This window comes from Bufo gargarizans, chromosome 2 (assembly GCF_014858855.1).
Source record: "Bufo gargarizans isolate SCDJY-AF-19 chromosome 2, ASM1485885v1, whole genome shotgun sequence".
In the NCBI taxonomy this organism is placed as follows: Eukaryota; Metazoa; Chordata; class Amphibia; order Anura; family Bufonidae; genus Bufo; species Bufo gargarizans.
The window spans coordinates 719023402-719047297 of NC_058081.1; the positions used below are offsets into that span (position 1 = coordinate 719023402).

The 23896-nt window shown below is 42.2% G+C and overlaps 1 protein-coding gene across 1 annotated transcript in view; it reads left to right on the forward strand.

Moving 5' to 3' along the window:
- Window positions 1-5093: 5093 nt before the first annotated feature.
- Window positions 5094-23896, forward strand: part of LOC122927108 (phospholipase A2 inhibitor NAI-like) — a 62176-nt gene continuing 43373 nt past the window's right edge. The window contains exons 1-5 of the mRNA XM_044278691.1: window positions 5094-5199; window positions 5577-5637; window positions 5909-6022; window positions 14390-14533; window positions 22456-22599. Coding sequence (XP_044134626.1) covers window positions 5586-5637; window positions 5909-6022; window positions 14390-14533; window positions 22456-22599 — 454 coding nt within the window. The 5' untranslated portion in view covers window positions 5094-5199; window positions 5577-5585. The remainder of the gene's footprint in view (window positions 5200-5576; window positions 5638-5908; window positions 6023-14389; window positions 14534-22455; window positions 22600-23896) is intronic.

Below are 23896 nucleotides of genomic sequence, written 5' to 3' on the forward strand. Positions count from 1 at the left end.
AAGGTTTTGTAATATGGCACTGGTAAGCCATCTGGGCCAGGGTTCTTTCCTTTCGGCATTTGATTTAGTGCTTTATTAAGTTCAACTAGAGTGAAGGGAGCTTCTAAGAACGTTTTTTGTTTTGGCGTTATGGTAGGGATGTTGGAGGAATTAAGGAAAGTTGATATGAGGGGAGCTCGTGTATCTGGTGCAGCGTTGGAGGGGAGGTTGTAGAGATTTTCATAGAAGGAACGGAACTGGCCAGCAATCTGGGCGGCAGAAAAGATGGGTTTGCCTTCTGGAGAAGTGAGTTGATATAATTTGGAGCTCTCCTACTCTTTATCCTACTCATAAAAAATTTGTGCTGGGAATTCAAATAGAATTTGGCTGATTTAGCTTGAAGGAGGGCTTTGAGCTCTGCTCTGAACTTCGACAATTCTTGGAGATGGGCATCTGTGGGGTTACTTTTGTGGTGGGATTCAAGCCTTTGGATGTTCTTAGCATCGTCTATTGCTTTTTCCCTCAATTTTTTCTGATAGGAACCGATACTGATGAATTGGCCCCTGATATAGGGTTTGTGCGCATCCCAAAGCGAGTTAGCCGAGAGGTCGGGGCTCTTGTTAATTGAAAAGTATTCTTTCATGTGTTTGGAGATCAAATCAATCGTGAAATGGTGTCCCAATAAGGATTCATTTAGTCTCCAATTGAAACGTGCAGGGGGTACTATTGGGGGCCAATACAGAGAGAAAGATTGGGGAGTGGTCGGAGAGATGCATGGAACCTATGGAGGCCTCATTACATAGGTGGAGATGTTCTTTGGAAATAAAAAGATAGTCCAGGCGGTGATAAGAACCATGCATTGGGGAGAAAAATGAATAGTCCCGGGTGTTTGGATGGTGTGACCTCCACACATCAATTAGGTGAAGAATCCAGAGATTGTCTCGGAAGCTTTTGAGGGATCTGAAGGAGTGATGTGATTTCTTGGAAAATGTATCCATAAGGGGGTGTAAAGCTATGTTTAGGTCTCCTCCCAGGACTACTATTCCCTCCTTGAATGAGTTGATTAGGGGGCAGATTTTTGAGAACCAACTGGATTGATTGGAGTTGGGGACATAAAGGTTTATAAAAGTGTATGTTTGCGGGCCTATGGTGCCTTTCACCAGTATGTATCTCCCATCGGGATCTTGTAAATGACATATATAAGAGAAGGGGGTCTTCCTTTGGAAACCTATGCTGACTCCGCAAGAGGCAGATCAGCCACCTCCACAGTGGCACCATTGGGAATAGTGGGAAAATTGCATATTGGGGTAGTGATTAAAGCGAAAGTGCGTTTCCTGGAGGAACATTACATTAGCCCCGGCTTTCCTGAGAATAGTAAAAATTTGGCTGCGTTTTGAGGGAGATTGGAAACCTTTTACATTGTACGAAGCTATATTAAGGTCAGCCATAGTAAGCTGTGCGGGTTAGGGTACCTTGTAGCCAATGATGTGTCCTCCAGGAGAGTACGGCTTCCATGAGAAGCACTTTCATCAGGTTCAGGATGCGGGTTAGGATGATGAAGATCTCACTGTGTTTTTGTGGAAACGGCGAGTACCTTGAAGGTGGGGGAAGAAGGGTAACAAAAACGAGAATGCATATCAAGCATACGTGAGCACGCTATGAGCATGGGGGGGGATGGTAGGACAAATGACCCGGCTAGGGACCGTATAGCACCTTGGAGGGGGCCATAGGGTAAGGAGTGAGGATGAGATATACTACAGGTTCTAGAAGGTGGGAAGAGGGAAGCAGGTTGAAATACAAAAAATGTCAATTCTAAAGAGACAGCAAAAAACTGTGATATGACAGTTCTAACAGGAGTGAAACAGAGCTGTTAAGATGGACCTTTGAGGTTTTCCGGGAGAGGCTCCTAGGTGTGAGCTGGTGCCCTCTCTTCTTGGACCTGGAAGATTTTGGGGTGCGCTGGACCTCAAACGGAATAATTTTGGGGAGATCTGGCAGGTCTCCAAGGTCGCTGTAAAGTTCCCAGTTTTCAATTTGCAAGGAAGGAATGTCCAGCTCTTCTAGGATGGGCGCAACGTCCGCATATGATGTGATGTTGAATCGCTTGCCTGCTATTGAGAACGAGAGTCCAAATGGGAAGGACCAGCAGTACAGGACTTTATTGGACCTCATCCAGTCCGTCAGGGGCTTCAGGGCTCTCCGCTTCTTGAGGGTGGAAGGAGCAAGATCTTGATACACTTCCAGCTTGGCATCTTCGTAAGTTAGATAGGCACGATTACGCGCAGCATCCAGTATGGCCGCTTTAGCTGGGAAGTTTAGGAACCTACAAATGATGTTGCGCGGTGGTTCAGTCGGCTTGGGTTTAGGGCGTAGTGCCCTATGTGCGCGTTCGATGGCGATTTCCTGCGGATAATCGGGGCCTAGCAAGGAGCTACAAATCGATATGATGGTGGTGGAAATTTCGCCCGGCAGAATCGCTTCGGGTATGCCTCTGAATCTCAAATTGTTGCGGCGCCCTCTATTCACCTGGTCCTCCAGGGCGTTGTGTAACTCATTAAGGTGCGCCGTGCAACGATGGAGGGAAGCGCTGACCGCTGCCTGGTGATTCACGGATGCGGCTTGATGCGACTCAAGTGTTTCCACCCGTTCCCCGATGTGCCTCACCTCTTGCCTGCAAGCAGAAAGTTTGGTGAGGATAGGTTCCATAACTCTGCTCAGCGATCGGTCCAGGTATCGTCTGGTTAGCGGTAGGTCAGAGCTGGGCTGGCAATCTTCCTAGTCGCTGTCTCCGCCAGAGTGTGCGGGGACACGCTTTAGGGCCTTAGGCGTCGGGGCCGGCGCCCTCTTGGGTTCTCGTGCTGCGATCGTAGCAGCTGCTTTTTTCAGGAATTTGTCCATGTCGCCGCCTGGGATCTGACCTTTGGGGGTCCCTGCGTGGTCACCAAGCTTGGGGTTCCCGATTTTTACCATCCTCACTCAGTAAAGCTGATAATTGCTGGTGCTAGGGACGATCACCTTTACGCAGCAGGGAACTAAGCTGCCATCTCAGTCCGGCGCTAGCTCCAGTCTTTTCTCTTTTGACGAATAGTATATCTATGTTGGTTTAATCTCGTCTTCAAGTACCAAGTGGTCACTCCAACATAGAGCAGACCACTAGGGCATTGAAGGAGATATACCACAAATGTACTGTCACAAGCTAAAAAGTAAAAAATATCATGGTGTGTCCCCAAAGTGGGGTGAGTAAGGCTACTTTCACACCTGCGTTCAGGTGTCCGCTCGTGAGCTCCGTTTGAAGGGGCTCACAAGCGGCCCTGAACGCAGCCGTCTGGCCGTAATGCATTCTCAGTGGAGGCGGATCCACTGAGAATGCATCCGCCTGCCAGCGCTCAGCCTCCGCTCCGCTCAGTGAGCGGACACCTGAACGCTGCAAGCAGCGTTCGGGTGTCCGCCTGGCCGTGCGGAGGCGAGCGGATCCGTTCCGACTTACAATGTAAGTCAATGGGGACGGATCCGCTTGAAGATGACACCATATGTCTCAATCTTCAAGCGGATCCGTCCCCCATTGACTTTACATTGAAAGTCTGAACGGATCCGCTCAGGCTACTTTCACACTTAGAAAAATTTTCTAAGTTTAATGCAGACGGATCCGTTCTGAACGGAGCCTCCGTCTGCATTCGTTCGATCTGATCCGTTCAGAACGGATCCGATCGAACGCTAGTGTGAAAGTAGCCTAAAACTGTCACTCTTGAGCATGTATGGACAATTGACACAACTCAAGCAGGGATAACATCTCAATCTTTTGGAGCCAATATATGCCTGAACCTTTTTCTTCGCCAGTACTTTAGCCTTAACAAGTTAATCAAGTACGTTTGGGGGACGTCGATATGACATAAGTGGAGGAACAGTAAATTCATTAATATGTTTAAGGTTACTGGTTAAAATGGGCCAGTGTTTCCTAATGATGCTACTAATGTGATTACTCTGTTCAGAAAAGGTGGAAATAATATAATAACAGGACTTTATTGTTTTAATGTATTTGTCAAATGTCTATCTATAACTTTAGAGGGATAACCTCTTTGTTTAAACTTTTGTGCCATTTGCTGGTCTCTAAAAGGTCGTTGTTTAGGATTTTTTACTATACGTTTAATTCTCAAGAATTGACTGCAAGGTAAATAATTCAGGCTTGTGTATGACTTTTTGATCAGTTTTTATTAAAAAAAAAAAGGTAGAAAGTGAAGCAACCAAAAACGGCAAATCAGCCATTTTGACACTTTTTTCAGTTTTGCTGTTTGCCATATGGGGAATATATTTTTATATTTTTATACTATGGGCCTTTTTCGCACATGGCGATACCCATGATGTGTATTTTTGAAATTCTATTAGTTCTCTTATTTTTATTTTGGGAAAAGGCAGGGTGATTTGAATTTTTATGTTTTTATCTTTTTAAAAATGTTATATTTTTTTTTCTTTGTACACTTTTTAATAGTTCCCATAGGGAACTATAACAAGCAATTGTTAGATTGCTATTCTCATAGATCCGGTATTTAATTTTTCCACATTTTTAAAAGGTCTGCGCATGCGCAGACCGTATTTATCAATGCGACACTAATACATTTTAATGGAAATTAATGCAGGATCCAGAATTCCGGCAAGTGTTCTGGAATTTTGGCCAGAGAAAAAAACGCAGTATGCTGCAGTATTTTCTCCGTCCAAATACGGTGAAGAGACGGAACGGAAGACATCCTGATGCATACTGAACTGATTGCTTTCCATTCAGAATGCATCAGGAATAACTGATGCATTTTTTTTCCCAGTATTGAGCCCCTAGGACGGAACTCAATACCGGAAAACTTTAACGCTTGTGTGAAAGTACCCATAACTAAATGGCACAGAGGGGGGTACCCTGCTCGCGAGAGCTTACAATCTACAAGAGGGTTAACAAGAACCTGAGATATTGATGGATATATTCTAGTTTTCCATGCTTCCATGACCATGGCAATCTCTCAGTCATATCTATGTACAGAACCCCTACCCATTCTTCATTTATGGCCCCCAGCATCGGGCACGTCACACAGATATCTTCCTAGTCATTTCACTTCTCTGCATCACAGCACTCTGCTCTGCATCCCACCAATCCTCCGGCTGCAGAGTGATCACACTGTAACCTTGCTTCCCAGAGGACAGTGTCTCACTCAGACCGGAGAGAAGGTTGGCACACTGGTAGGATTTATAAATATCTTTCTTTTCTTTTTTTTTCTTGGAACGGTGTGTCGGTGACATTTCCTTTTTAACGGCTTCGTAGCACATTCCTCATGTGTATATAATGCTTTTCTGCTGCGTCTAGTTAAGGGGGAGAGCGAGCCTGTTTCAGTTTAATTACGTAGCAATTTATACTGTAAGTGCACGACCAGTAAGTACTTGGCACTGCAGCCTCCTGTGCATTTGTTGTTTTCCATTTTTTTAATTTTGCCAGGGATTTATTATTTATAAAACATTAACTTTTTTTTTGTTACTGGGGGGAGTTTTCATTTTATCAACATAATTAAGATCCTCCCATGTTCCACCCAAAAACCTTCACATTACGTCCTGTCTTCAAGAGCAGAACCATGAGCTCCCTGTTTGGAATACTCTGCCTCCTCTCGGCTCCTGCAGCAACAAGTAAGTTTGTGGAAACATTGTGAGACCTGAATTACTTGTCTTTTCCTATTTAGTTGTTTTGTTTTGTTATGGATTTATTCATATTATTGTCAATGATAACAGTCATGTGTAGGACAGATCTTACCTTTCTCCTGATCATGGTGTGAGCTGGGCTATATTGAACATCATTCTCAGACGCCACTGATCTCATTAACAATGCAAAATAAAATAAAAATAATGGCAAATATTGTAATAAGTGACCAGTGTGCTGACTGTTTGACATCTTTTTTAGGTTACTCTTACTCATGTTCTCAGTGTAGTTTTATGAACTGGAAATGCTCAGGCAACAACAACACTTGCCCATCAGGAGAGAGGTGTGGATTCTCATACACAAAAGGCGTTACTGGTGAGTAATATGTCCCTCAAGGCTCTGTTCTGGTGCAGCAAACCCCTGATGGCAGACAAAGCGGAGAAAGGGAATGGCAGTAGCTCTGACTAGATACTAATTGATGCTTAAAAAAACTCAACATAGAGAAAAACAAATTAATTCTCTTTCCCTCATATCGTTCAAGCCCGTCACCATACTTGTAATCGCAGTTATTGACTCCACACTTTCTACCTTCACCCCTAAGCCCATATCACTCTTACAGCCTCCACAAACATTTCTCATATTTGCCAAAAATACTAAGTAGATGGCTCACTCTGATTAGACACGACAGGTGCACAAGTTCAGAGAAACACCCCCTGATTCTAATAAATATAGTATAGTTTATGTGGAACCGGCACTCAAAACAATCGGAATATCCGTGGAAATTGCATAAAAATATTTATTAAACTATAAACACTATAGCCTAAGTGCACCAGGGTAAAATACATATAAAAAGCATATAAAAAAACATATAAAAACATATGGCATATATATCAATCCTGAGAAATATATCTCTAAGGTGCAGAGATCTGAGTGCTAAGCACAGGACGCTGCATCCGTGTCCCCCCTTGGGTAGGCTATTGGATCACAGTCGTCTGTGGCAGAGCAGAACTGATTCAATAGTATATTTCAGGTATATTCAACAGTATATGTCCTCCTGCAGATATCACATAGGTGCATACAGCTGAGTTCTTATATCGCCGTATGAGATGTAGAATAGAGGTATTCAATGATTTAAACCATGATTAGATTATCCAACACCTATCGTGGTCTTAGAGTCTGAGTATGCAGTATGCGTGAAGTTAGTTATCCAACACGTGTGTTATCGCCGTGCTTATGCTGGCTCTCGTGCAGCGTAGTTCCACATATATTTATGCTACTCACTGTGTCCCGTATAAGTTCACTCGATCGGGTCTGCGGAAGGATTCCTGCCGTGGCGTCCCACGCTTCAGCCTTTCACCGCTATATCTGTCCCGGATCAGGTTTTTTACTTGGGTCCCGTCTCTGTTCTCGTGAGAGATCCAAGTTCGCTGTTTCACTTCTGTGAGTCTTACGACACTTCTTTATCTTGCGTGAGTAGGTGGATAAATTTTAGTACATGGCCATGTACTACTGGGATGATTCTTTCACAGGTAATACGCCCAGACGCGTTTCGAGATATCCTATCTCTTCCTCAGTGGGTATACCTGTGAACACTAGACCCGCATTTTATATGCTCTCATCTCAATTGGCTAATTGATTTCACCTGTTCCAAAGCTTGTGTGGAAAAAATAGGGACCTTGTTTTTCATTCACCTTTACTTTTTCATATGGTATTTCTCTCTTGATAACCTCTTTCAATAGCGCACTTGCGATACCATTATAATGATGTCAAATCTCTCTGCAACTATATATATATACACACATATATCGGCTATATAATCAGATATAGAAAATAATAAATACATAATAAATAACATGTGTCTAAAAAGGGACACTATTAAAATATAAAAACAGTATTATCAGACATTTACTATCCCAAAATGCATGGGAGATGTTTATGTATCAGCATTATGTGGCCAATAATTTTATACCCACATACTCCGGAATAAATACCGGATCTTTGATTTTAAGATGTAGCTATCCATAATAATCTCAAAAGGAATTATAATCTTGGAAGAGAGGTATCGATCACCATCCTCTTGAGGGCTGATTAACTCAGTATTTAAAATGCTGTTACTATTTTATTGTTCCTTTTTTATTTATTATTCTTCAAGGAATGGTCAATTTATTTCTCTTTCTTATATCTAACTTTTTCTATAATCTTTATTCCTCGATTTCAATATAATTTAATTTAATTTCTATCAGCAACTATCTTGCAATTTCTTTTTACTGCTGCGTTTTTTTGTTGCGATTTTCATTTGCGTTTTTTCTTTTGCGTTTTTTCTTTGCGATTATTTTAAAGATGCGTTTTTTTTTTTTTTAAATTTCAATAGAGATTTTTAAAAAAATTTAAAAAGAAATTTTTTAATTTATGTTTTTATATAAAATAATCTTATCTCTCTTCTATTTGAGAAATCTTTCACCTCAATAGGAGATATTAATTTTTCATTTTTCTATATATGAAAATCATTACTATAGTCAATTTATATTTTCCATCTATACTGCTATAAGTGAATTTATGATTATGCTCAATTCTATTTTCGGTCTTATAGTTCAAATAAAGCCAAAGATTTCCAAATCTGAATTTAACCCCGCAGGGAGAAGACTACCAAAATCATAAATTCTTCTGGACTCAGCTCGTGACATTCTCATGATGTGATTTCCTCCTCTCCAGTGTATGTCCACCTTTTCCAGGGCCACAAAAGAAAAACCCTTGGGGTCACTATTATGCACCATTTTGAAGTGCTTGGATAGAGAGTGGTTTTCATATCCTTTTCTAATATTGTTTAGATGTTCCGTGATCCTCACTCTCAAGGGTCTTTTAGTTCTGCCAATGTACTGTTTCTGGCAGGGGCACTGGAAAAGGTAGACAACACTGGAGGAATCACATGTCAGGCAGCCCTTAATATCCAACTCAAATTGATTTTGGGTGGATTGGACCTTACTTATCTTTTTTGGGAATGTTGAATTTTTACACCCCGAACACCTCCCACATCTATAGAACTCGTTCATGTTCAGCCATTTTTGGAGTGTAGGTGCCACTTTTTTCTTGTGATTAGTTATTGAGGGTGCTATTTTTAAACCTAAATTAGGTGCCTTAGTGAAGGTGATTAAAGGGGAAGTGTGTAACATAGGTCCGATGACCTTGTCTCTTAATAGGAAGTGCCAGTGTTGATTTATAATGTGTCGTATTTGTTTGAATTGTGAACTGTAAGGTAAAATTAATCTCAATTCTCCTTCCTTATTTATATTCTTGTGGGTATTTGGCTGAAAGAAGGTCTCTCTCTCTGTTTCTTTTATTTTTTTCAGAGTGTCTGTCAGGACTTTTTCGGGGTAACCCTTACATTCCAGTTGTTGTTTCATTTTTTGGGCCTCAATTTCAAAGTCTCCTTCCTTGGTACAGTTTCGTTTTATACGGCGGAACTGACCTGAGGGAATATTTAGCAGCCACTGGGGTAGGTGGCAGCTCGTGAATGGTATAAAGCTATTTTTCGATGTTGGCTTATAATGAGTGTTACATCTATATCTATTATCACGCTGTGTGATCTGAATGTCCAAAAACTCTATAGATGTTTCCTTGATTTTGGACAGAAAGATCAAGTTTTTATCATTGTGATTCAGGGCCTCTAGGAATTCTTGCAATTGATGTTCGTCTTTTCTCCATACAAACAGGACGTCATCTATGTAGCGGCGCCATAGGGCCAGGTTCGTCCCCAGTTTAGGGGTGATGTTCTCATACTCCCACAGAGCCAAAAACAAATTTGCATAACTGGGGGCGAACCTGGTCCCCATGGCCGTCCCACACAGCTGCAAAAAATAGTCGCCCTCAAAATAAAAGTAATTGTGGTGGAGTATAAATTGAATCCCCTCCATCAGGAATTCAATCTGTTTGGTGCATAAAGTCCCGTCCATTTCTAATTGTAATTTGACTGCTGCTATGCCTTGGTCATGTCTTATGCTGGTATAGAGGGACTGGACATCCAAGGTCCCAATGATCCAACCTGGTTCTACATCCAGACCCTCTAACGTCCCAATAATATCTGTGGTATCTCGAATATATGATTTAGTCTTCCTCACTACAGGCTGTAATAATACGTCAATGTATTGGGAAAGATTCGAGGTCATTGAACCTATCCCAGATATTATGGGGCGTCCAGGTGGTTGTTCCAAGCATTTATGAATTTTGGGTAGGCAGTAGAAGACTGGAAGTCTTCCCTGCGTGCCCAAAATAAAATTACGTTCTTGATCGGACAATATATTGTCCCTTACACCTCCATCACAATAATTTGTAAGACTCTTATTGAATTCCTGTCCTGGATCTGCCTTTAATTTTTTGTATGTAGTAGTGTCTCCCAGTTGCCTGAGACACTCATCAATATATTGTGTGGTATTCATGACCACTATGGCCCCCCCTTATCTGCGGGGCGTATTGTAATGTTTTCCTGTTTCTGCAGTTCTTTGATGGCCCGAATTTCTCCCCCTGTTAGATTATTCCTTTGGCTCTGTCTATCCTTGATCTTACTCAGATCATTCTCAACTGATCTTTGAAATGTTGCCATATCATGGCCAATCTCATTTTTTGGGAATTTTCTTGATTTGTTCTTCAAATTGGTGTGTTGTATTCCTCCCCCATTTTCATTATCATCTCGCATTTGAGTTTCTACTGTTATGGGATTCTTTTGGAAATATTTCCTTAGGCATAATTTCCTCATAAATTTTTGCAGTCCTATGTATGTGTCAAATTTATTAAGTTTGGATGTGGGTGCAAATTTCAGTCCTTTGTCTAGGAGTTTTATCTGTGTATTTGTGAGTGTTATGGAGCTTATATTAACTATTGAATCTGGTATGGTTATTAGTTTCTCCTTCTGTCTCTTCCCCTTCTTTCTCTGTCCTCTCCTTGTTTTTCTATCTCTGATTTTGTGTATTGGTGTTGATGGTGTTGTCCCCTGTAGGGTCGTTTGTATGGTTGTTGGTGGTATACTGGGGATACATTCCGCTGTCTCAAATTGTACGGATGAACTGGTGGGGTTTGTCGTGTGTGATTCCTTAATGGTGTCTGTGAGTGTTGGTTGAGTCTTAGTGAGGGTGATCTGTGTCTTATCCGTGGTTTGTGATGTGGTGGGGTTCTGTCTAAAAAATATTTGTCTTGTAAAGTTTCATATCTATTGTGTGTTGGTATGTTATATCCTCCCTGACTGTAGTTGTTATTTTGTCCCCCCTCCAATCTTCCCTCCTGTGAATATGGTTCTCTCTCTACATCTGATACTACCTCTTGCATCTGTGGTGGATCAGATCGAGATTTGGGGTAGTTCTTGTATTTCTTTGTTTTTTTATTCATTATTTCAAATTCTGTCCTATCTAGGCCTTTGCATAATTTTTCTTCCCATTCCTCAAATTCTCTGTCTTTGGGGAATTTTTCAAGCAGCTGTTTATATTTGGCTATTTCAAGGTTTAGATTTTCTAAAATTTCCATTCTCCTTTTTATTATTATATGAATCAATGCAATAGATTGTGAGAATAATAAATTCTCCCGTTCTTTATTAAAAGATTCACAGCATAGATCTTGTGCTGGCGTTTTGTTGAGCATCAGCCCTCTAGGGATTTTTCCTTGTTCTATAAATTGTCTAAGTGATCGTACCTCCCAATGCTGTCTCAGCTGTTTTTGTAGCAGGTACTCTAATTCCTTAAATGTCCCCGCTATTGTGGGTTTATTGTGTTGTTCATTATTGCCATTCCCTTCGAAATTATAAGCTTCAGCTGTCTGCCGTTTCAATTCCACGTGATTCCAAAAGTCCATGACTAAATCAGAGGAGCTCTAACTACTTGGGTAGGGGTATGTGAATAGTTTACAAAAAATACTAAGTAGATGGCTCACTCTGATTAGACACGACAGGTGCACAAGTTCAGAGAAACACCCCCTGATTCTAATAAATATAGTATAGTTTATGTGGAACCGGCACTCAAACCAATCGGAATATCCGTGGAAATTGCATAAAAATATTTATTAAACTATAAACACTATAGCCTAAGTGCACCAGGGTAAAATACATATAAAAAGCATATAAAAAAACATATAAAAACATATGGCATATATATCAATCCTGAGAAATATATCTCTAAGGTGCAGAGATCTGAGTGCTAAGCACAGGACGCTGCATCCGTGTCCCCCCTTGGGTAGGCTATTGGATCACAGTCGTCTGTGGCAGAGCAGAACTGATTCAATAGTATATTTCAGGTATATTCAACAGTATATGTCCTCCTGCAGATATCACATAGGTGCATACAGCTGAGTTCTTATATCGCCGTATGAGATGTAGAATAGAGGTATTCAATGATGGTACTAAAATTTATCCACCTACTCACGCAAGATAAAGAAGTGTCGTAAGACTCACAGAAGTGAAACAGCGAACTTGGATCTCTCACGAGAACAGAGACGGGACCCAAGTAAAAAACCTGATCCGGGACAGATATAGCGGTGAAAGGCTGAAGCGTGGGACGCCACGGCAGGAATCCTTCCGCAGACCCGATCGAGTGAACTTATACGGGACACAGTGAGTAGCATAAATATATGTGGAACTACGCTGCACGAGAGCCAGCATAAGCACGGCGATAACACACGTGTTGGATAACTAACTTCACGCATACTGCATACTCAGACTCTAAGACCACGATAGGTGTTGGATAATCTAATCATGGTTTAAAACATAGACCATCATTGAATACCTCTATTCTACATCTCATACGGCGATATAAGAACTCAGCTGTATGCACCTATGTGATATCTGCAGGAGGACATATACTGTTGAATATACATGAAATATACTATTGAATCAGTTCTGCTCTGCCACAGACGACTGTGATCCAATAGCCTACCCAAGGGGGGACACGGATGCAGCGTCCTGTGCTTAGCACTCAGATCTCTGCACCTTAGAGATATATTTCTCAGGATTGATATATATGCCATATGTTTTTATATGTTTTTTTATATGCTTTTTATATGTATTTTACCCTGGTGCACTTAGGCTATAGTGTTTATAGTTTAATAAATATTTCTCATATTTGATCCTTCCTCAATTGCAAATCATCTAAAGTGCTAGTGCATGTCCTCATTATCTCCCAACTAGACTACTGCAACATCATCTTCGGTGGTCTCCCATCTCACACTAGTATATCCCTTCAATCTATGTCACCAGGATTATCTCCATAGAGCCAATTACTTGTTATTGGAGGTCTCCTACAGCAGGTCAGAAATATACCATTGTGCAAATTATGACTGCTGCAGTTTTGAAGAAAAAAAACAAAAAACTTTTATATGTTTGCAAATAAACTGTGAAAAGAGCCCAAGAGGAAGCAACATAGTGAACCAGTCACAGAGTAGAGCGTTTGGCAACAGCAATGGCAGTAACAGCACAAGATGGTGGCAGTAGGAGAAGATGGCAACAGGTATGTGGCATTAAGCAGGTGATAGCATTAGAATAGTGGCTGAAGCAGGTGGGCAGAAGTAAAGGGCCATTTTTCACAATGTTCTGGTGTGGCAGCACACCGCAGTCATAACATTACTGCCAGAATGATCTAGTCTGATGCATCAAGCACTGGTGTATGGAAATCCTGGTTGAGCCACACCTGATTCACCTTTACAAAGGATAATCTCTCAACATTTTGTATTGAAAGGTGAGTTTTCTCCCACTATACTCCCATTCCAATGCCACACTGCTGGCCGGGCAGGAAAGCTTGTCCAGGACAAACTGTCACGGTCTCTCCCATGACAGAAGATCTAAGAGACTGTCTGCACGTGATGTGATCTGACAGCCTCTTTGGGTTTCACTTGTTTAAGTGTTGTTGCTGGTTATGACCACCCTATTGTCTCATTTGTAGCTTATGTGGCCATTCCAACTCTTCTGTTTAGTTTGGTCACACCCATCATGCTATGCAGTTGATAGCTCTATTCTGGTTGTGGAAGTGCTGGTGTTTGGATCTCCACTGAGTTCCTGCTCGTCCATGTCAGAGTTAAGTGTCTTTTTCCTATTTCTAGTTTGTTGTATTACCTGATCTTTTGGCATTAGGCCTGAGGGAGTCTCCTGTTCCTTCAGCTGGGAAGGAACAGGTTATCTGTTGTCCTGACACTATTTTCAGGGCCCTTTAGGGTGAAATAGGGCTTTAGGTTCCTGCGTATGAACATTCCTATCATCGAGGTCTGTTCATACAGATAGTAGTCAGGGCTTGGATTAGGGATTCACTAGGTTCCCATGTAAAGTCCTAGGGGAAAGAATCCAGAGAGAGACCCCATCAGCTAGCAAGTTTTTCAGTGTATTGCTAAAAGTTCTTTGTTCAACCCTCTCTGCCTGGTTCCTTTCTCCATCCTCTTTCACACTGCATTGAACCCCTGGGAGCAACAGCCTGAGGTAGGACACTGCAACACCACATCACTACTTCAGGGTCACTACCACTTCCATCCTTTAGGACTGCTCCCTAGGGGCTCGTTGCACATACAGTCCATTTTTGTGAATGGAGATTGGCTAATACCTTCTGTAGAGGTGCTGCAGGGAAGTTGAACTTGTGTTGTTAAGTTTCCCCACAGATTACAGCTGATTACTGGAGCGCCCAGCAGTGGGGCACTTTGTGATCAGCCTCTTGTCAGGAAAACCTGTTAAAGAATTCCTTTTATGATTTTGGAAAAAAAAAATGTTGTTATGTTTCTTTGTAGGTAGTAGGAATGCTGTATTTCTGGGCAAGCCACGTGTATGGTCATCTGGATGTAGCCCCTTCGAAAGCACGAGCGCGCAAGGAAAAATCAGGAAAATCAAATCATGTTGTAACACGGATGACTGCAATCTTTATAGTCCTGCATGTAAGTTATTTATTTCTGTCTTTTTATACATATACTTGTAGTTTGGCAAAGAAAATTGTCCCTTGACTCTAGGGCTCCAGGTTTACTAGCACAGCACAGTTTTAGATACCACATATTTTAATTGTACTTACTGATGTGCCCTTCCTAACCTTTCCTGTTGACTTGACATATCGTGAAATGAGCGGAGCAAGATGACCGGTTTTAAATAAATAATTTGTGTGACTCTGTAAGGCTTCTGCGAGAAGCATAAAAGTTTTCACGCCTTATATTACATAAAGATGAAAGGAGACCAATCTATGTTGTTTTATAACCTTGTCAACTATGCTAGTGTCACTACAGTGACCCTGTGGATCACTGCTAGAAGGGTTAATAATTAATTGGACCACTGCTAGAAAGGTTTCTGCCTGCCACCTTAACACATAGCGCCATATACAGTCATGTGAAAAAATTAGGACACCCTTTGAAAGCATGTGGTTTTTTGTAACATTTTTAATAAAAGGTTATTTCATCTCCGTTTCAACAATACAGAGAGATTAAAGTAATCCAACTAAACAAAGAAAACTGAAGAAAAGTCTTTTCAAGATCTTCTGTAAATGTCATTCTACAAAAATGCCTATTCTAACTGAGGAAAAAGATAGGACACCCTCACATGTATTCCCTCTTAAATTGGCTCAGATCTCACACAGGTATATCACACCAGGTGCACATAATTAGTAGATCGTTACTCTGCATGTTGAATGAGGCTTGCCCTATTTAAACCTCAGACATTTAGTTTGGTGTGCTCCTGACTGTTGAAGTGAGAGTGAGCACCATGGTGAGAGCAAAAGAGCTGTCAGAGGACTTCAGAAAAAAGATTGTAGCAGCCTATGAGTCTGGGAAGGGATTTAAAAAGATCTCAAAAGATTTTGAAATCAGCCATTCCACTGTCCGGAAGATAGTCTACAAGTGGAGGGCTTTCAAAACAACTGCCAACATGCCCAGGACTGGTCGCCCCAGCAAGTTCACCCCAAGAGCAGACCGCAAGATGCTAAAAGAGGTCTCCAAAAACCCTAAAGTGTCATCTCGAGAACTACAGCAGGCTCTGGCTACTGTTGATGTAGAAGTACATGCCTCTACAATCAGAAAGAGACTGTACAAGTTTAACTTGCATGGGAGGTGTGCAAGGAGGAAACCTTTGCTTTCCAAGAGAAACATCGAGGCCAGACTGACATTTGCCAGAGATAAAGTTGACAAAGACCAGGACTTCTGGAATAATGTTCTTTGGACAGATGAGTCCAAAATTGAATTATTTGGACACAACAGCAGAGGACATGTTTGGCGTAAACCAAACACAGCATTCCAAGAAAAGAACCTCATACCAACTGTGAAGCATGGAGGTGGAAGTGTCATGGTTTGGGGCTGCTTTGCTGCAGCAGGACCTGGTCAGCTCACCATCATAGAATCCACGATGAATTCTACTGTGTATCAGAAGGTGCTTGAAGAACATGTGAGACCATCAGTTAGAAAATTAAAGCTGAAGCGGAACTGGACCATGCAACATGACAATGACCCAAAACATACTAGTAAATCAACCAAAGATTGGCTGAAAAAGAAGAAATGGAGAGTCCTGGAATGGCCAAGTCAAAGTCCAGATTTGAATCCCATTGAGATGCTGTGGGGTGACTTGAAAAGGGCTGTACGTGCAAGAAACCCCTCAAACATCTCACAGCTGAAAAAGTTCTGCATTGAGGAGTGGGGTAAAATTTCCTCAGACCGATGTCGAAGACTGGTAGATGGCTACAAGAACCGTCTCACTGCAGTTATTTCAGCCAAAGGAGGTAACACTCGCTATTAGGGGCAAGGGTGTCCTATCTTTTTCCTCAGTTAGAATAGGCATTTTTGTAGAATGACATTTACAGAAGATCTTGAAAAGACTTTTCTTCAGTTTTCTTTGTTTAGTCGGATTACTTTAATCTCTCTGTATTGTTGAAACGGAGATGAAATAACCTTTTATTAAAAATGTTACAAAAAACCACATGCTTTCAAAGGGTGTCCTAATTTTTTCACATGACTGTATATATACAGAGTAATGTGCCTGCGCGTGTATGGAGCGGGTCTCTGCAGCTAGCCCACTCCATACACGGCGGTCGCTGGCTGTATCATATAGCCGACACCCGCCCGTACTGACAGGAAGCGGCGATCGCGCCTCCCCTGTCATTTAACCTCTCAGGTGCTGCGATCACTGCTAATTGGTGGACTTGTGAGTAACGGCAGAGCGATAAGGCTCCCTCTTCCTTCCGATTGGAGCCCCAGCAGTGAAATCGCAGTGCTACAATCGGTTGTCATGGCAGACTGGACGCTAAAGCACTCCAGGCCTGCCATGGCTATCTCCATACTCAGCTATGTACGAGGCACAGCTCATAATGGGGACTGTAAAAATCCTATTCACCCTAATAAGATCTATTAGGGTGAATAGGAGAGGGGATCAAAAGATCCCATGTACTAGGTTCCTAAGGGGACTAATAGTTATTAAAAAATTAAGTAAAAAGTTTTAAAATAATTAAAAAAATATATTAAAAGTTTAAATCTCCCCCTTTCCGAATTTTACATATAAAAATATATAAACAATAAAAATGTTTTACATATTGGGTATCACTGCATCTGAAAATGTCTATTAAACTATTTAAAAAAAAATAAAAAATTCCTGTGCAGTGAACGCCATAACGAAAACAAAAATGAAAAACACACAATTTGCCATTTTTATTGTCATCTTGTCGCCTGAAAAAAATTAATAAAGGTGATCAAAAAGTCTTACATAGTACAAAAATGGAACCAATGAAAACTACAGTTTGTTATGCAAGAAACAAGCCTTTATACAGCTCAGTAGACTGAAATAAATAAAAGTTATGGTTGTCAGAAAATTGTAATGCAATGAAAATTTTAATTTTTCCAAAGCTTTTTACTTTTTTAAAAGTAGTAAAAAAACTAAAATCAAGTTTGGTATTGCTGCATTTGTATTCGCCACAGAATAAGTGCATTGTGAACGCTGTGATCTCAAAACCCCAAGAAACTTGCCGGATTTATTTATTTATTTATTTTTTTCCACATACAGAATTTTTTTCCCGTTTTCTAATACAAGACATTGTAAATTAAATGTTGACATTAAAAAATGCATCTTATCCTTCAAAAAATAAGCCCTCATATAACTATGTGAATAGAAAAATAAAAAAGTTATGGCTATTGGAATGTGGGGAGGAAAAATCCAAAACGTTAAAATGGAAATAGGCCCGGTCTTTAAGGGGTTAAGACCTCATGCACACAGCTGATGCTCGGCTGTTCTGTCCATTGGGGACTTGAGTGGGTCAATCAACTTGAATGGGTCCGTGATACATCCGCACAGCAAAAAAACAAGTTCTATCATTTTTTTTGCGGTGTGGAGGCACAGAGATAAATCCCACGGAAGCACTCCGTATTGCTTCATTGTGAACAGACCAAAAGCGATTGGATGGATAATTTTGCATAGAAAAAACATTAATTTTCTGGGGTGTGCCAACATTGCCATTGCCAACACACTCATAGAGGTGGTTGCTTCATTGTGATACGCAAGCCCCTTCACCACAACAAGGTAACGATCGCGAAGGGGAATTGACACTTGGGGGGGGGGGGGGGTTTGAAGCCACAGTGCAGCACCAGAGGCCAGAAAAATTAGGCATGTACACATGCCTGAAAAATTTGGTATTGTTGCAGCCGCTGCTGTAGCAGCAGCCAGAAAAAATTGATGTTTGTTTCCCAGGCAGAAAGTGCCCTAAAACATTGCGGCTTGAACCCTAGTTGGTGGCGGGGTAAGTCATGCAAGTCATCCGGCATTCAGAGATAAAATACAGCAGCGTGTGGACCATTTTTAGCCCAAGGCAGATAATCTTATCACCAGGCCTTTTTAGTCGAATGTATCGCCCACTGTCAGTCCCTTCGGGATCCATCCCTCATTCATCTTAATAAAGGTGAGGTAATCTAGACTTTTTTGACCTAGGCGACTTCTCTTCTCAGTGACAATACCTCCTGCTGCACTGAAGGTCCTTTCTGACAGGACACTTGAAGCTGCTAAGTGTTTTTTCCCCTACTCAGTAGGTGGAAGGCTGTCCCTGCCCACTCTGAGTTAGAAGAAATTCATAAAAGCAAAAAGGGTATAAGTCAGGCGGAGGAAAGATATTGGGAGTAAAGGAAAGGGGTGGGAAGGGACACCAATGAGACAAAAGAAGGTGATGTTCACTGGTAGTAAGTCCTTGTTGTAAAGGATAGATGAGCAGAGTGGTGGAAGACGAGGCAGCAACCTACTAAAGAGAATTAAACAGACTTCATTAATCAGTGTGAGACTGTGATAAAATAGAAAGCAAAAAAGGCGTGAGGCGCCAATATACACCAAGTGCCCACATAGAAAGTAACTAAGTGGTAAAAACGCTAGGGATGCTTATAAAAGTGGTAGACTCGTTTATCTGTTAACCAGTCAGAGAACTTGGAGTTAAAATTACAGTATACCACATGGAATACTTCACCAGGGAGGGGGTGCAAGATAAACTCAAGACACTTGCATCCCTCACCTACCTCGCCGAGGTCGCCTGTAGAATATCAATCACCTGTCCATTCAGCAAGATGGATCAGATGACTCCAATAAAAGGAAAGTAGTTAATGAGGAAATAAGCTTGACGTGTTTCAGGGATTACCATAGAGGTCCCCTTCCTCAGGACCATATAAAATACATAAAATTACTTACATATATATATATATAGTTATAGGTATAGGTAATCTGGTCCCCCATGTGCATCCACGCGGAAGTTCATCCACATTACTTCCGATCCAGATGTGTCACGGTTCGGAAGTGTCAGCTGATGCGTTCCAGCGCTGGATCGCAAATACTGTTCACAAGCACAAATAATCGGAGGGATCGAGTACTTTCAAATTATAGTAATGGAGGCATCAAAAGGAAGGATTTGAAGAGTACAGATAATGTAGGAGATGTCACCTGCAGTCCTATGTAACACCACAGATAACACAGTGACAACTCTCTGAATACAGATAATGTAGTAGATGTCACCTGCAGTCCTATGTAACACCACAGATAACACAGTGACAACTCTCTGAATACAGATAATGTAGTAGATGTCACCTGCAGTCCTATGTAACACCACAGATAACACAGTGATAACTCTCTGAGTACAGATAATGTAGTAGATGTCACCTGTAGTCCTATGTAACACCACAGATTACACAGTGGGGCCAGGGCTGGATTAAGAGCATGATGGGCCTGGTGATGAAGATTTCCCGGTGAGTTCTGTAAAGGGCCGGCCTGGGAGATTACACCTTGACTGTCATCATCTGACAGTCTGCCCAGGCCCTCTAACTGGGTAGCGGGGCGGCTGCCAGGTGACTTCAGCGAGGCCGAGGCAGTGGCAGATCCAGAGCCTGGTCTCGGGATGGGCACTTCCAGATTATTTTCTGTCTGCCACCACAAAACAATGGTGCTTATAGAACAGACTACACAGTGTAGCGGCATACTGTATATTGTGGGGCACAGTGTAGCGGTATACTGTATATTGTGTGGCACAGTGTAGGCTATATGTGTATAACAAACATATTTCACATGAAAACTTACAATTACTTGGCCCTTGGGGATCTCGGACGTCACTTCCACACTTTGGCCGGGGGCTCGGCAGAGCTGATGTTGTGTTTTATCCTAATGAGAAAGATTTCATAATAAGGATTTGGAGAAGGGGCAGAGGGATAGCAGAGAGGCTGGTGCTGCTGCTAGGGGGTCATACCATGGGGGAGTAATAAAGCCCACCATTATGCCCCCCCCCCAGTAGTAATAATTCTCCTTATAATGTGACAGTGCAAAAAATACCCCCTTATAATGCCCCCAGTTGAGCTAATGTCTCCATAGTGCCCCCATAATGTGCCAGTATAAAATACCCCTATATAGTGCCCCCAGTAAATGCCCCCATAGTGCTCCTATCCCCCCTTCCTCCTAGTGCACCCCATAATTTACCAGTATAAAATGCCCCCAGTAGATGCCCTCAGTGTTCACCATAATTTGCAAGTATAAAATACCCCGTCTTAGTGCCCCCGTAGATAACCCCATAGTACTCCTCTCCCCAACAGTACCCACCATAATGTGCCCCAGTATAAAATGCTACTGTGGCCTCCGTAGATGCCCCTATGGTGCCCACCAGGAATGTGCCAGTAAAAAGTGCCCCCAATAATATGCCAGTAAAAAGTGCTCCCAATAATGTGCCAGTAGTAAGTGCCACCATAGATGACCCCCAATAATGTGCCAGTAAAATGTGCCCCCATAGATGCCCCCCATCATGTGCCAGTAAAAAGAGGGCCCCCCATCATGTGCCAGTAACAAGAGGCCCCCCATGCCTCTTCATGTGCCAGTAACAGGAGAGCCCCCCATCATGTGCCAGTAACAGGAGGGCCCCCCCATGCCCCATAATGTGCCAGTAAAAAGAGGCACCCCCCATCATGAGCCAGTAAAAGACTTTTCTTAAAAGTATTGTGATACATAAAAAAAATAAAAAACGTATACTTACCTCCATGTCAGCGATGCGATGCAGGCCTCTTCTGGCCTGTGTCCCGCACTGTACGGCTCAGGTGGCACGATGATGTCATTGCGCGGCCTGGGCCGGCCTCTGATAGGCTGCAGGCACTAGGCTGGCAGCCTATCAGATAAATTAAACAAAATTGTGGAGTCCGCACACCTTTGTGCAATGGTGTGTGCTCGCAGAGGACTTCAGTCGTGGTATATATAGAGATAATCCACGGCACACCGATGTCTTTTTGGTTTGCAAATTTATTACAGAAAATACAGAAAAAATTGTCAATATATGACTAATTGCGCCATAGTAATAGTATAAGCATATGTATCATATGTTAGGCCATAATATATCCCAACGTTTCGGTCTTCTTGAGACCTTTCTCAGGGGATCATGGCCAGACTGCAAACATACGTTTGCAGTCTGGCCATGATCCCCTGAGAAAGGTCTCAAGAAGACCGAAACGTTGGGATATATTATGGCCTAACATATGATACATATGCTTATACTATTACTATGGCGCAATTAGTCATATATTGACAATTTTTTCTGTATTTTCTGTAATAAATTTGCAAACCAAAAAGACATCGGTGTGCCGTGGATTATCTCTATATATGGCAGCCTATCAGAGACACAGGGGAGGGACAGGCCTCTCCCCTGCCCTGCTGCAGCACAGCCATCTGTATCGCTGTCCTGAGGACAGCGATACAGATGGAGATGAGCGCTTCCACAATGGAAGCGCTCATCTCCCTGTGCCGGCACGCCGCCCCCTAATTTAAGTTTTCAGCAGGGACGGGGTCCAGGGCCGGGCCGCACCACCAGCTCGGGGAGGGGGGCAATTGAGGGCTGCTGCCTGCTGTGCCTATTTTCACGCAGGGGCCTGAATGGACAGCAGGCAGTCACGTGACAGTGTCAGCAGATTCTCCTGCGCTCTGATGGGCCATTCTGACGCTGTCTTAGACCACATTTACACGACCGTAGTGTTTTGCGGATTTGCAAATTGTGGATCCGCAAAACACGTACACCGGCCCATCTGCGTTTCGCAATTTGCAGAATCTTTAGTCCACAGCCAGCTCTTCAAAAAGGGGTTAAGATGATCTCTTACTCTGGAGGACCTCTCCTGTCTTCTATTAAACAGACATTCCACCAATTAGAATGGACACTGGGTAATACCTGATTTTTCCCTGCGGAGGCGCTGATGGAAAATTGAATGCCCACAGAGCTGATTGCTGGAGGTCCCAGCAGGGGGTATCGTGTGATCATTTTTATTTTGTCAAAGAACCACTAACAAGAAGGTCCAGTGGAGAGAGAACCGCTTTAACCTCAAAACTTTGTTATGTTTATTTGCAGGTGATAAGATGGCTGACATTTTGGCCAGGACATATAAATGTGCATCTGAATGTAACTTCTTGGGCAGCATCCGCCTACAGCAACTACAAATCAGCATGGGCACAATATGTTATAGCGATCCCGAATGCACTATGATCGGCAATTGTGAGTCATATATTCCTGGCTATTTATATGTGTTCTGTACTTGTCATTTAAAAAAGAAAACCGCAAGCACAGCACAATTTTAGATTCCACATAAGTGAATTGACATTCTGATGCGACTCTCCCTATCTTTCCTCTTGGCTCGACATATCCTGAGAGAACAAGATGGTCGGTTTAAAAAAAAAAAAAAAAACATGTCTGTCTAGCTCTGCAGGGCTTTGTAAGTAACCTGAAAGTTTTATTTTTGCAAGCTGATTATCTTGCATCACTTGTTTGGTCTTCATACACGTTCACACAGTGTGCAGTCTGACATTCAGCATAAACCATTCCTGCCTTCCAAATAAGAGGACTGTTCTTTGTAGTCTAACTTGTTTATTGGTCAACAGGTTGTACTCTCCGTGATGTGCGTGAGAGATTGTACATGTGTGGTAAAACTACAAGAATACAAATAACATGTATAAGTATAAAGCATAGGATAGCATGTACTATGACATTTACAATGACAGTGAAAGTGCAACTGGCGGCCTCCCCTTAGGGCGCTCTAATGTCTCTTTATGTGTGCCACGGTGCTCCTACCTGGATACCGCTGGACCCCAGGCTTTGGCTCCGAAGCAATAAATAGGGGGAATAATTGAGGGATTTGAAAAAATTACTTGATTGCAGACCTTGAGATGAAGTTCATCAGTAGCTTTACTTGCATAAACGTTTCTTCCAACAGTTTACAAGCTTTGTCTTGGTTCCAGCAGGCTTTAGCATTAAACTGGCAGGCAAACTCAACTCTGCAATATCTGTTTCTCTCACTGCAGTACTGACAGGCTGACTGGATAATGGCTTCTTCTTTATGCTGCCTTTCACTCTGTAGTCTGACTTAACTTCAGCAGAGAAACTGTACAAAATACATAGCAAAAGACAGTAGCAGGGTACAGGAGTGTAACACCACCCTGGGTTGTTACAAAAGCACATGGTAAAATGGCTGCCTATACTGTACATAAGATTGCATGGCTAGCTAACAGTTACAATCCCTGAATAACAATTATAACTAACTGAACAGCTCTGCATAACATAATGTCCATGAAACAAAGATAGATCTCTCATCAGATATGCTTTCACAAGGATGGTAGAGTTTAAGAAGGAGACATGCATAGGGCAGCTCTGATGATGTGTCCTGGAGACTGGAGACTTCTCTTTCCCAGGATGCCCTGCACTCCCACAATGCAGTGCACCACCCACAATGCAGTAGTCTTTGTAACAGGCAAACAAAATGTAACACCACTAGATGGTGCTATAACCACACTTAACA